This window comes from Anomalospiza imberbis, chromosome 9 (assembly GCF_031753505.1).
Source record: "Anomalospiza imberbis isolate Cuckoo-Finch-1a 21T00152 chromosome 9, ASM3175350v1, whole genome shotgun sequence".
In the NCBI taxonomy this organism is placed as follows: Eukaryota; Metazoa; Chordata; class Aves; order Passeriformes; family Viduidae; genus Anomalospiza; species Anomalospiza imberbis.
In genome coordinates this window covers 21,946,272-21,958,601 of record NC_089689.1, presented here as the reverse complement: position 1 = coordinate 21,958,601, position 12,330 = coordinate 21,946,272, and the positions used below count along the sequence as shown (strand labels likewise).

Below are 12,330 nucleotides of genomic sequence, written 5' to 3'. Positions count from 1 at the left end.
TGAGGTGCCAGGTCCCACACCGTGTTCTGGCATGGGGACACCAGATTGCCCTGGCCATGTTAATTAACCTCCTGCTGCAGCCTCACTCTCTTGGAGGAACAAGGCAGATGAGTGTGAGAAACAAAGACACCCCTTTTCCAGGTGGCTAAGCAAGTGCAGAGTGTTGGTGTTGAACCCATTCAGCAGCTGGATAGTGAGTGAGAAGGACTCCCTGAAGCTCCCATTCAAAGTGAGGTTGATAGGCATGCATCAGTCGTATCTCACTGACTTAGTCCCTCACTTGCTTGGTACATCCACATTTCTTTGGATCCATAGGACTTTCTGAGCCCATTTCATGTTCCTCACCTGTGTTTGGTACTTCTAGGGGCTTTTTTTCACACATCATGCCTGAAGGCACTGCACCCCCTTTCTGCATGGTGGGAACTGCCAGGAGCACCATAACATTGGTGTGAATGATTTGTGGAACTCAGGGAACGGTTTTCCCCCAGCTGTGGTTTGGACTGTGCATAGCTCCTGTCCTTGCTCTTTGTTTCCACTGTGTGGAAGAGTTCAGAGCTGTGACCATGCCCTGGAGCACTCTACCTGGTTGAGACCAAAGCTGGAATTGCTTTGCATTTAGTTTGTGGGTTTTTTTGTCTGCCTCATCAAAGTAAAGCAAACGTGGTCTTTTTCTACCAGCCCTCACTCATGTGAGTTGCAAATTCAGCGAGAGGGAGGCGTGGATGGAAATGACTCCCAGGAGAGAAACAGTCTGAGATACTTAAACAAATGGGAACTGAGCAGCTTCGCTCTTCCCCTGAGGGTTTGGTTGTTAAATAAACTCGCCAATGAGTCTGGCTGTGTGTGTGTGTGTGTTGGTGCAGAAGTGTGTTTGTATACACGGGCTGGGTGTTGCTGGGTGTAAGCCACGGGGATGGGCTGTGCTGGGTGCTGCACTCCTTGGTATATGAGAGAGACACACAAGCAGTCTTGGCTTTCCTTCCTGCCAGGGCTGTCGTGGGTGGTTGTGGTCAGAGGGAAGTTAATCTGACCTTTTCCTCTTCTGCTTTTCCTCTCCAGGGTTCCACCTCAGTGGAACAGTAACGGAGCCAGCAACTGCGACAGAACCAGAGATGACCTACAAGGTGGCCATCAGCTTCGACCGTTGCAAAATCACCTCAGTGACATGCGGCTGTGGGAACAAGGACATTTTTTACTGCGCTCACGTTGTGGCGCTTTCACTGTACAGGATCCGCAAGCCAGACCAGGTCAAACTCCGTCTTCCCATCTCAGAGACCCTTTTCCAGATGAACAGGGACCAGCTCCAGAAGTTTGTTCAGTATTTGATCACAGCACACCACACTGAGGTGCTGCCCACCGCCCAAAAGTTGGCTGATGAGATCCTGTCATCCAACTCTGAGATCAACCAAGTGCACGGTAATTCCTCCCTCCTCACTGTGTGACCCCGACTCTGTGTTTGGGGCTGGGGGGTGGTTTTGGTGCCCATGGTGGTGTCCTACATTTTGCGTTTGTCTTTTGCTGCACAGAAAGAGCTGGCAGCGTCACACTGATGTTAATGCATGAATGCTGGGACCACATGGCTGGGGTATCCCCAGCCTGCCCTCTCCTCTTCTTTATGTGTTTGTCTGTCAAACATCGGCTTCAACAGGGAGGAAGAGGCAGAGCTGACAGGCTGGTGGTGCACAAAGCACAGCTCAGAGTGAAATGGAGAAGCCAAGGACATGGTGCTGGGACCCTGTAGAGTGGGAGGTGCAGTGGGGATATGGCTGCTCCAGCATGTGGGGACACAGTGTCAGTCTGAGCCCTGCACTAAGTCAGATGTGGCTGAGCTGGTGGGAGATAAAGCTTTAATCTCCGTGGGTGTTAATTTGCTCATAATAAATGAGCACCACTTTTCTTACCTACTGCACAAAGGCAGTGGAGATGTGTCCTGGGGCTTTGTGTTTCGAAAATGCCTTTGACTTCTTCCCCTGGAAATCTGGGGGACAGTGCCCAGCCCAGCCCTGCTCCACTGGCCCAGGATGTGGCCCAGGCTCTTGGAAATCTCCCACGGTGTCTTTTCAAGGAACCCAGGAGCTGAGGTTGCCCAGGGTCTGCAGCAATGAGCTGCTCCCCGCTGTGCCAGTCCCACCAGCTGTAGAGCAGAGATAATAAACACTTATCTGCCACGGAAGGGCGTTTCAGGGATTAACATGTGCCTGTTAAGTGTTCTGAAGATGAAAAGCCCCATATGCAGCCTAAAATACCATCTGAACTAGTTGAATCCACATGTAGAAAAGTAAGGCCAGAGGTTCACCGTCACCATGGGGGTGATGGCAGCTCTTATCTTAGATGTGTTCATCTCTTCTCTATCTGGGAGTTCCTGTTCCTACCTTGGGAGGGGCCTTTGTCTCCTCTGCTGGCCCACATCTGCCGCATGGGTGGTTGTGGTCTAAGTAACTGGCTTCAGTTTTTGGCATTGTAAAAGAATGAGGAGCTGTGATGCCGCAAGGATCTGGTGAGGGCCGCTCCCTCTCTGAACTGATCTACTGAAGCTGAGGCTGGGCAAGATCCCTTCTTGGCCATTGTTTGAGGCTGCTTTCTCCTAAGCAGATTGAAGTAAAGCTTTTAAGGCTCTGAATATTTATTGTTCTCGAGTCAGCAAAAGGCTGGTGGTTGAGAGTCTTACAAGGATACAGATGTTGGCTCCAGTTCAATATCTGCTTCTTGTTTTTACAAGTGGTAAAAAAAAAAAAAAAACAAAGCAAACATTCTCACTCCCTTCAAACTTGGTGCAAATTTACGCACTCCAGTGTGCGATCTTAAACCAACAGAGACGTGGTCACCCCCACAGAGGGTGGCACCTATCTGACACCCCTGTGGCTGCCTGGCTGGTCACAAGTGAGTAAACACCTCTGCAAGCAGGAGAGCAGCCTTGTCTCACCCTGGGGGAGGATGCACATCAGCCTTCATATGATGACATGATCTTAAGGTGATCTGTAACTCATAAATGTTGCATCCTGTGAAAAGGAAGGCTCCAAACTCCTCACATTCGAGTTCATAGTGATGCTGTCCAGGCTTTGATTCTTGATCCTGGACAGTGTTGCAAGTTTTGCCCTCTTGGTCCTGCCAGGAGCACAGCCACAGTGCAACCAACTACACTGCAGACCTGCTTGAACCCAGGCTGAGGAAGAGCTGCAGCCATGGGAGTCTGTTTGTGGGAGAGGAATTCTGGGGTCTCCAGGTGAAGTGGATCCAGATTTGTCCCCCATCTTGCCCTTCCCAGCTGTCAATCATGCATTTGTAGTGGGTCACTGATCCTGGGATTTGTAGTTCTTCAAGCTGTGCTCTCCGTAGAGCTTTTTATGCGTTTCTTGACCATGTGCATTTCAGACCCTTGGGGTCACACCCCAGCCTTGGGATTGGGGCCAAGGTGTCTTTTGGCAGGCCAGTCTCTGCAACCCAAACAGTAACCCACTTTGTGCATAGGACACCTGAAGTTATTACACTCTGGAGCAAGAATGTTCTTTCTGGAAATCCATCTTCTTTCCCTGCCCCTCCTTCTTTTGAGGATAGGTCTGTTGAGCTTTCTGTCAGCATCAGGTCTTCCTCACCTGCCTCTGGTCACCCAAAGGATTCCTCTTTCCTTGCTTATATGGTGAGCATGTGGGATTGAGGAACTGTTTTTGCACTAGGCTGGCTGGGGAATGCCCCTTGTGCAAGGGGGTTGTCTGGTTTTGTAAAATAAGGCTTTCATGGATGCTCCTTCTCCTCCTGCAGAGCCTGAATGGCAGAGAGAATTACTGGCCATTGTCTGGCGCGCTCAGCTCGGGGCACTGGAGCTTTGTTCCTTGCAGGAGTCTGTAGCCGCGGGCTGTGCACCGCGTGCCGATCTTCCCGGCTGTCTTCCTAGAAGGAAATGCAAACTATCCAGTAATGATGGAGTCTTGGAGCGCAGCCAACGTGCTTGCGTGTTCCCAAAGGATTCAGTCCAAGCAGTCCTAGGTGTGCCTGCCGCTCTGCTCCCCACTTGACCTCCGCCTGCTGAAGTGGGTCACGTTTCTGCTCCTGTGCCTTGGCTGCGAAGGGCAGCGTGTGCCAGTGAGAGCATCTCCCGTGTCTGGCACCTCCACGCTTGGCGTCTGGAGTGGCAGCTGGAGGGAGGAGACCAGGGTAGGTTTCAATGCTCCTCCCCAAGGGGACAAAGCCAGCAATGTGGCTGCCTGGCACAGAGCAAGGCTGCAAGGATGTCACTGTGCCAGCAAAAGTGACTCGTGGCTGCTTGGTCTCTCCTGGTGAGTAGAATGCTGGGGGCAGCCAGAAGCTGCAGCTGGAAAGCTTGGATCCAGCAGCTGGGACTCCAAGGGAGTAAGGATCATCTGGTGGTGGCCACCTTGGCACCCTGTTCCCTCCACTCTTCTGAGAGCTTAAAGATGGGACCGTGCCTGTGGGCCCAGATTTGGGGCTTAGAGGTACCCTTCATGCATCACTGATGAATTCTCCCTCTTTCTTGCGTAAGGAGCAGGAGATTTCAGCAGACCCCATGTTTGCAGCTCTGTAACTCACCCAGCTTGAGCAGCATGTGGACATGGCAGAGGGTGCTGCTGCCCTCAGTCCAGGAGTTGTGGCTGGGGTGGTCTGTCTGGCCCACGGAAATGCCAGTGGATGACACTGTATCTGTGGTGCTCAGCTGGTGCCATCAAAGGGCTTGAGAAGGGCACTTCTCAACCAGAAGTGAGAAAAGCCACAAAACCTCTGCTGTTGGAAGGTGTAGGGGCAACTCCCTCTGAGGACAAGGCATGTGAATTGCCAAGGGTCTCCATGGTCCTGCAGGGTCTTGGGAGCTTCCTTGGAGGAGAGGACCTTTGGAAAAACCTGAAAGGGAATGGTCCCTTAGGCTTTGGCATGGGAAAAGCAGATCTCCTTATGCAAGAGCCATAAGAAGCCTGCTGCCTCATCCATTCCCTTTTGTCCTACGTGCATTCTTGACCACCTTGAGCTTTCCTTCAACTCCTGGGCTAATACTGTCCCATCTTGTTCCTTGTACACAGCAAGTTGGCTGCCAGGTCAGTGTGCAGGAAGTCCCTGCCTGTCTTGTCACACCGAGCCAAGGCTGATATTTGAGGAATCCTCGGGCACTCTTTGACTTTCAGGTCATCTCGAGACAGCGTCTGGAGGGCAGCACCAGTAAATCTATTTGAAATTCTGCCTTCCCACAGGGAGGAGGAGAAGGTCAGCTCTCCAGGGCATTCATGTTCCTGTTTGCTGAGCTGTGGTGGATTTAAGGGTAAAAACACACCTGAGTGCTGGAGAGAAAGGCGGCTCTTCCCCTTGTCTTGCAGAGCGACTGGGATTGCCAAATGACTCCAGAGCACAAGTGGTTCTTGATGAGCAGCTTCCAAAGTTGGCTGCACCAGGCACTGGTACCAGCTGGACCACATTGCTCCTGTCCACCATGCTGGGAGCCAGTCTGGATTCTCTTGCCCCGTTGCTGTCAGGTGTATGTGAATCTTCAGGCTGCCCTGGCAGCCTGCTCCCTCTGACTTGCCTCCACTTGAAAACGAACCGGGAGTCTTGGCAGAGCTGGATTACTTGCTTTGCTGCTATTTTTAATCCCTTGTTAGAGTTCATTTCCTTTCTGGTGCCTGGTTATTTTCTCTTCAAGGTTTTCTGCCGTTTGCTTATTTGTCCATATCCTCCCCACCCCCCGCCCTGAGCTGATCCTTCACATCTGTTTTCTCTCTGGACGCCAGAGAGGAGCCTGGAGGCATTCAGCAACACCACCATGTGCAGTCATGAGATGGCCCTTGTGAATGGCCACCATGACAGCCAGCCCTGCTCCAGGCACCGCTGACCCCGGGGCTGGCACGGCCAGGCCCCAAACCACTGATGGGTGCTGGGCACAGTTGGGTGAAATGACCATAAGGGAGATGCTGCAGCAGCCACCCTTATCACTGAGTGGCTTTTAGCATCACTTTATCAGCTCCAGGTACTGGTTAAAAATTATAATCATGCCTTTTTCTTTGTATCACCAATCCTGCTTCAAGCCAGATGTTCTAGGAGTGCTTTCTGCACTTCTCAGCTGATGTATCTCCCCTTCTTGGGTTCAGGAGCTTGGGTTTGGGATGTGCCAGTGCTTTGGCATGACCCACAGGGTCCTACTGCCTCCTCAGTCTTGGAAACCTGCAGCTTCCCAGTCCAGGAGCCCCTTTTGTTTTCTTCATATTGGGCAGCTAATTTCTGAGCAAGGAGTTAAATTTTCCATGCCTGACTTCACTCTGTTTTCTGATTTGTAGATTTTTCCAGTCCTTTTTCCTCGGTCATTGTATTTGCCAAGTCTCACTTGGCTGTCAAACAGTTAAACCCCTGAGCTCCCAGTGAGGGGGGAGCCCAGCTCTGGGCTTGATGGATTGCATTTTTATCTCAGTTTCTACAGCCAGTGTAAACGGGCTGGTGAAACACTCTTTCCACTCAAGATGTGCAATGGTGTTTCCTTAAATCTGAATCCGGCAGGACCAAGATCCAGCACATCTGAAACAGGGCTCTTTGGAGCACGAATGCTGCTATATGAGAAATGTGTTATGCAGGCGCCGGGCTGTTTTACATGCCGTTCCCAGCTCCTTTGGAGCTGAGACATGGAATCACTCATCAGCTGCGTCACGGCATGCTGCTGCCGAAGCCCCCACGGTGTGAACGTTGGCAAGGGGAAGTGGACAGATCCTGCCATTAATATTTAAACCCAGCACAAATCCCGTTGTTTGCTCTTAAATGTTTATCCAGCTCCCCAGCGTAATTGGGCAGCCCGTTATCTGCTGGGTTGTGCTGCACGTGTGGGAATTTGCTATTACAGCCCTCTCTCTGAATCTTTTATAGGAGAGAAAAATAGATTTACAAGCAAATTTGGGCTTTATTTGGAGGCGCGGGAGGCGCATTGCTAATTTGGCTGCGGCCCGAACCCCAACGTGCGAAGTGCTCAATGTGTTGCGTGGGAGGAGGAGGTTTTATTTAGCTGCACGCTCCCTTCCTTGCTGCTCGGGCTTTCCGCTGCTAACGCTACGTGTGAGCAGCAGGCACCGAGGGGTAGCCCTGGGAACCCCCAAAGAACGCACCTACTTCTCTCATTTTGTGACCTCCTCCTCCTTAATCCATCACAGCGGCCACGGCCATGGTGAGGGATGAGGGATGAGCTGAGCTTTGGTGGGATGGATCACCCCAGGTGACCATGCCCTCCTGGTCCCTGTAGACGCAGACAGGTGACCCTGTAGAGGCAGTCGAGGCTGCTCTGGGTAGCTGCAGCTGGGAGTGGCGGGCAGGATGGTGGGGAGGAGGATATTAAGAGTGCAAGCGTCTGGGATACCTAGAGATGGGGCCGGATAAGCGCTCATGGTAGACAGATTAGTCATCGGTTCCTGATAGGGGATAATCACCGGCTTGTCTGCTCTTTATCTGCGAGATAAGGATGAGGCTGGGGGAGGGAAGGAAAAGGTACAGAAAATCTCAGAGGGCCGGCATGGACTGTCCCTGTCCCTGGCTTTGATTGTCCCTCGTGGCTTAAGGCAGGGCTCTGAGCTGACTCTGATGGTACACTGAGCGGGACTGGCCCCTTGCTGGGGGCTCAGGGTTTGACTGCTTCTCCACAGCTATGGCAGGGGAGTTGGGATCAGGATCAGGGCATATGTGGCAAAAGTCCTCATGCTCATCCAGGAACTGTGATTTCCTTTCTGCTGTTTCAGCTCTCGTCCCAGTTATGTGGTTGTGTTGACTATAAATTATTCTGCAGAGGGAGCAGCAGCATCCTGTCCCTTCAGCATGCCTAGAGCTTGCTGGAACTTCTCTCAGGCAGTGATTGTTAGCAGAAATTAAAGTAATTTTGTAAAGGACATGAAATACAAATAACTGTATCTTAGCGGGTCAGGAGTGTTCTCAGCCTGCTGGAGGAGCAGAACCCCTGAGGTTGATGTTGTCTTGCTTACAAGCCAGGAAGAGACACTTGCCCTGCTGAGCAGGCATCCTGGAGCACAATTTTCATGAACTGTATTTGAGCTCCTGGTTCAGCAACACGCAAGGCTGGGGTGTGCACAGCATCCCAGGCTGTCTCTGTAGGAAAGTGATGTCTGCTCCCCAGCTAGATCTCAGTTTTGGAAAAGACATCATAAAGATTTAATCGGGACTGTGTCAGCTACAGCATGCCATGGCTCCTCATGCAGCACCTTGCTCTTCCTGTGGTGACCCTCTTCCTCTCTTGAGAGGGAGATAGGAGAAGCAGCCCAAAGTGGAGTGGAGCATCCTCCAGCTGCAGCAGTCCCTCTTTGGTACTGGTTTTCCCTAAGGAGTTTCTGTAGAGCAGGACCCAAAAGCAGACAACTGAAAATCCGAGTTTTTGTTCCATTTTGTGCTCCTGTCCTGTGAGCCCTGGAACCCATGGCTGGGACGTAGGGTAGTGCTTGGGTGGGAAAATGGGAATCGAAAGGGGCAAGGCAAAGGAAATTTGGTCCAACTCGTTTAAATCAAGTGTGGGTTTTCTTTCTTTCTTTTGTCCTCTGGAAGATGATATGCAACCTATGAATGCATATGTGTGCCTGCCAAAGGCCCTGCTCTGCTCACAGTTTGCTCTTTGAAGGATTATCGATCCTTTGTTCTTTCCCATGGAAGTTCTCTCTCAGACCGGTACATTGATGCCCAGGGACTTGTCTTCTGTCCTAAAGCAAGTGAGGGGCAGGACCAGGTGTTTAACCCAGGGCTCTGGAGCCCAAGTGCAGTAGTACCTTTGTTAGACTGTTTCAACATGGGCAAGGGCTTGCAGGAATTGGAGTTTTACTGATGCTTTAACAAACCGGTGATGTGGAGCAGGAACAGGAGCACGAGCATGCTGGGCAATCCCTGGAGCCACAGAGCACTTTGGGCTCTGCAGCTGCGCTGCCTGCACTCCTGGGTCTTTGGAGGAAGGCAGGTCCCTGGTCTTCCTCAGCCTCATTTCACATGGGATACAGAGGGTGAGGGGCCATGCAAGCATTAGCCCTGTGGTCAGGATATCCCTCCTGATGGCTGCTGCTTCTACTGTGTTAGGACAGCACAGTGCTGCCAGTTGGGCTCACTGCCGAGGAATCAAGTTGGTTTTCTGTCACCTGAGCTGATAAAGTAAAGGTGGGTTCCTAATAAAACAGAGGTAGGTCCACTCCTTGCTAGTGCTGACCCTGCTGCCATAAACATGGTTGTCTCTCTTCTCCCCCCTCCCCCATCCTCTTAGGCGCTCCTGACCCCACTGCTGGGGCCAGCATCGATGACGAGAACTGCTGGCACTTGGATGAGGAGCAGGTCCGAGAGCAGGTGAAGCTGTTCCTATCTCAGGGAGGGTACTACGGCTCGGGGAAGCAGCTCAACTCCATGTTTGCCAAGGTGAGGAGCCGGCTGGTCTCTCCCATCTCTGCTCAGCGTGTCACGTAGCTGGCACTCGCTGGCTGCCCTGGCAGGGTGCCCATCACAGCTGGGAATCTCTGCTCCAGTGCCTTCTCGCCCTGTCGCAGAGCAGGTGGTTGTAATCCAGGCGCTGGGTTAGGCCTGGATTGTCTCACCTGCTGTCCTGGCAGGTCCCTTCCTCCCATGGATGCTGTGATCCCTGTGCAAGGAAGGGCATTGCCCCATCTCCCCTTCAGCACAGTGGGGAAAAAGCCAACCCTGCAGAGCCTACCAAAACCATAGGAAAGTGAGACCATAACCCACAAATTTTACCATCTTATGGGCTTTTCTCTTTCTTTGCAGAAAGGCTTTGCTTTCATGTTCTTAATCTCAGTCTCCTTCACAGCCTGGCTATGACTGCTACTCAACTGGGCTCCAGTCAGCCTCATCACCGCTGTTGCACAAGAGTTATAATGTGTGACTCTACATTATACACACACACATACATATATGTTTGTATGTATTTACAGTCTAGACCCTCAGGCTGAGGGAGCTCTGGGTTGCCAGCCAGGTGAACGTATCTTAAACACCTCTGAGGGACCATGGGACCATGGTTTGTCTCACCCAAGACTTTCTCTTTGTCCTTTCCAGGTCCGGGAGATGCTGCGCATGAGGGACTCCAATGGGGCCAGGATGCTGACTTTGATAACAGAGCAGTTCATGGCTGATCCTCGACTCTCCCTCTGGAGGCAGCAGGGGACAGGCATAACAGAGAAGTGCCGGCAGCTCTGGGATGAGCTGGGTAAGGGTCACTGCCTTGCTGAGAGGAGCAGAGTTACCTGGGCTGCTGGGCCAATGGACATAATTTCAGAGGCCCTATGGGGCTCTTTTTTGGGAACAGAGACCCTGAAACATGCCAGGACCTTACTGTATCCCCTGCTGGGTAGTCACTGTGAGACAGCTGGATCAGGCCCAAAAACCACACAGTTAAAACCTTAAACCTGCCCCTTTCCTGCAAAAGGATCAAGGATGATGGGTGTGCAGTGTGTTGCTGGTCCCATGCTTCCAGCAGGCTGGTGTTTGTTGAGCTGCCCCGAAGCCTTTGCGAGGGAGAACACAGGACTGGTGAGCCCCAGGGGTTGGATGTAGCCTAGATGTGGAAGTTCTGTTCCTGGGGGAACCATGATCCAGAGAGGGAAAGGCGGGTTCTCAAGTCTCATCACATCTAACAGATTCTGCCTGCTGTGGTGCACGTTTCCAGGGTGAGGGGGGCAGGATGGGCAGCACAGAGCCTGGTTGTGAGGGAAATGCAGTTCTGGGTAATTCTAGCTAAGCACCTTAGACACCAGCTCAGCTGGCTGACACTATAATATCATTAGAATAAAACATTTAGATGTTGTGAGCTTGGGGAGTAGGTTTGTGTGGTGAAGTTAACCCTGCAGTTCTGGGCTCTCCTGGACATACGGGATCTGGGGTGAATAGTTTGACTTGAGCCATGGTTTGATGAGTGAGTTTGAGCTCCTCTGCAGTCTGCTGGTAGGAGATACTGTGCCAAGGGCAAGGGCTGATGGGCTGGCACTAAAGGGATGTGGTAGAGCTGGAAGAAGGATTAGGATGGTCTGGGATCTGGAACATCTGAAACTGCAGCTGGAAATCACAAACCCACCTACCAATTGCCCAACAAATGTAAACAGAAACGAGGCTGGGAACCCTGGCCAAACTATGCAGACAAGATCTGGGCAGGGGTGGGATGTCTTGTTTCTGTATGAAGTTTCCTGGATGGAAATAACCACACCAGCTCTGGAGAGCTCATCTGTGCTTGCTTGCCAAGAAGATATTTCCAGGATTTTGGGATGCTGCAGCTAGACAATTGGATATGCAAGGATCCTGGAGAGGTGGCCAAGTCCACCAAGCCAGAATTTCCACATGGAAGAAAGCAAGCACATTGGTGATACATGAATGGATGGGTGTGTGGGCAGGCCTGGACGCAGGAAGCAATTTGCTTAAAATTACATATTATTTGGCCAGATTTCCAAGCTGCTATCCAAGCCGAGAGCCCTCCCTCCCTTCCTGCACAGGAGAGAGGAGGGTGGTTGGGTTTCAGTCCTGGCTTAACTGTACAAGGACCAGGTTGGTGCACACAGGTTTGGTCAGCAGAGTGGGAGGAGGTGGCAGCACGTCCCTGTTGGCAGATGGCAAAGTGGCTGGGGAATGTCAGGGCCCTACCAGTGCTGGATCAACACAACAGCAGGGGAAGTGTGGTGCCAGCCAACACACGTCAGAGCCGCTCGCCTGGCATAGGCATGTCACACGTGAGGGTCTGGGCATCTCCATGCTGAAGAGAAGCTCCTGTAGAGGACACGGTGATGTTCAAAGAAGCACCTCCAGAATGGGCATGGACTGTACTCAAAGCAAGGGTTATTCCTTCATTTTACAGAAGCCTTTTGCATTTGGCCTTGTGCAGTGTTTACTGTAGGAGCAGAGCATGTCTCTGAAGGAGGTGTGGAGGCACAGACAGACCAGAGCTGAGTTGGGGGTGTTCACCAGTAACAAACATCTGGAATGCAGAGCAGCGTCCTAAACCATCCATGGGTGGGTAACAGTAGTCAGGACACATGGGGCAGTGGAAGCACCACATCCCACTGCCTGTGGGCTGTGGATGCCAAAGCTGCAAGTATTACCGTTACTGCTGAAGGGAGGGATGAGGGGCCTGTTGCCAGCTGCCACGGGAAGCCCTGGCACAGACCACAATCCTCCACCACTTAGAAGCAAAAAATGGGCTTTTTGGAAATTATTTTGGGCACGTGTTTAATAATTAATCATCGATTTTAGCAAAGACTGCATCACAGACTTGCGTGGGATTGGAAGAAGATCAGCCTTAAAGAAGATTGTGGATTTATGCTGGGGAAAATGTAAAGGATTTTGCAGGATTTCAGAGTTATAAAGAAAAAGAAA

General features: G+C 51.7%; 1 protein-coding gene across 2 annotated transcripts in view; it reads left to right on the top strand.

The window, feature by feature from the left end:
- ZSWIM5 (zinc finger SWIM-type containing 5) overlaps positions 1 to 12,330 on the top strand; it is a 97,253-nt gene that overhangs the window by 66,237 nt on the left and 18,686 nt on the right. For both annotated transcript variants that reach the window (XM_068198597.1, XM_068198598.1), the window contains exons 2-4: positions 1,060 to 1,416; positions 9,227 to 9,375; positions 10,027 to 10,177. In XM_068198597.1, the coding sequence (XP_068054698.1) occupies positions 1,060 to 1,416; positions 9,227 to 9,375; positions 10,027 to 10,177 (657 nt within the window). The remainder of the gene's footprint in view (positions 1 to 1,059; positions 1,417 to 9,226; positions 9,376 to 10,026; positions 10,178 to 12,330) is intronic.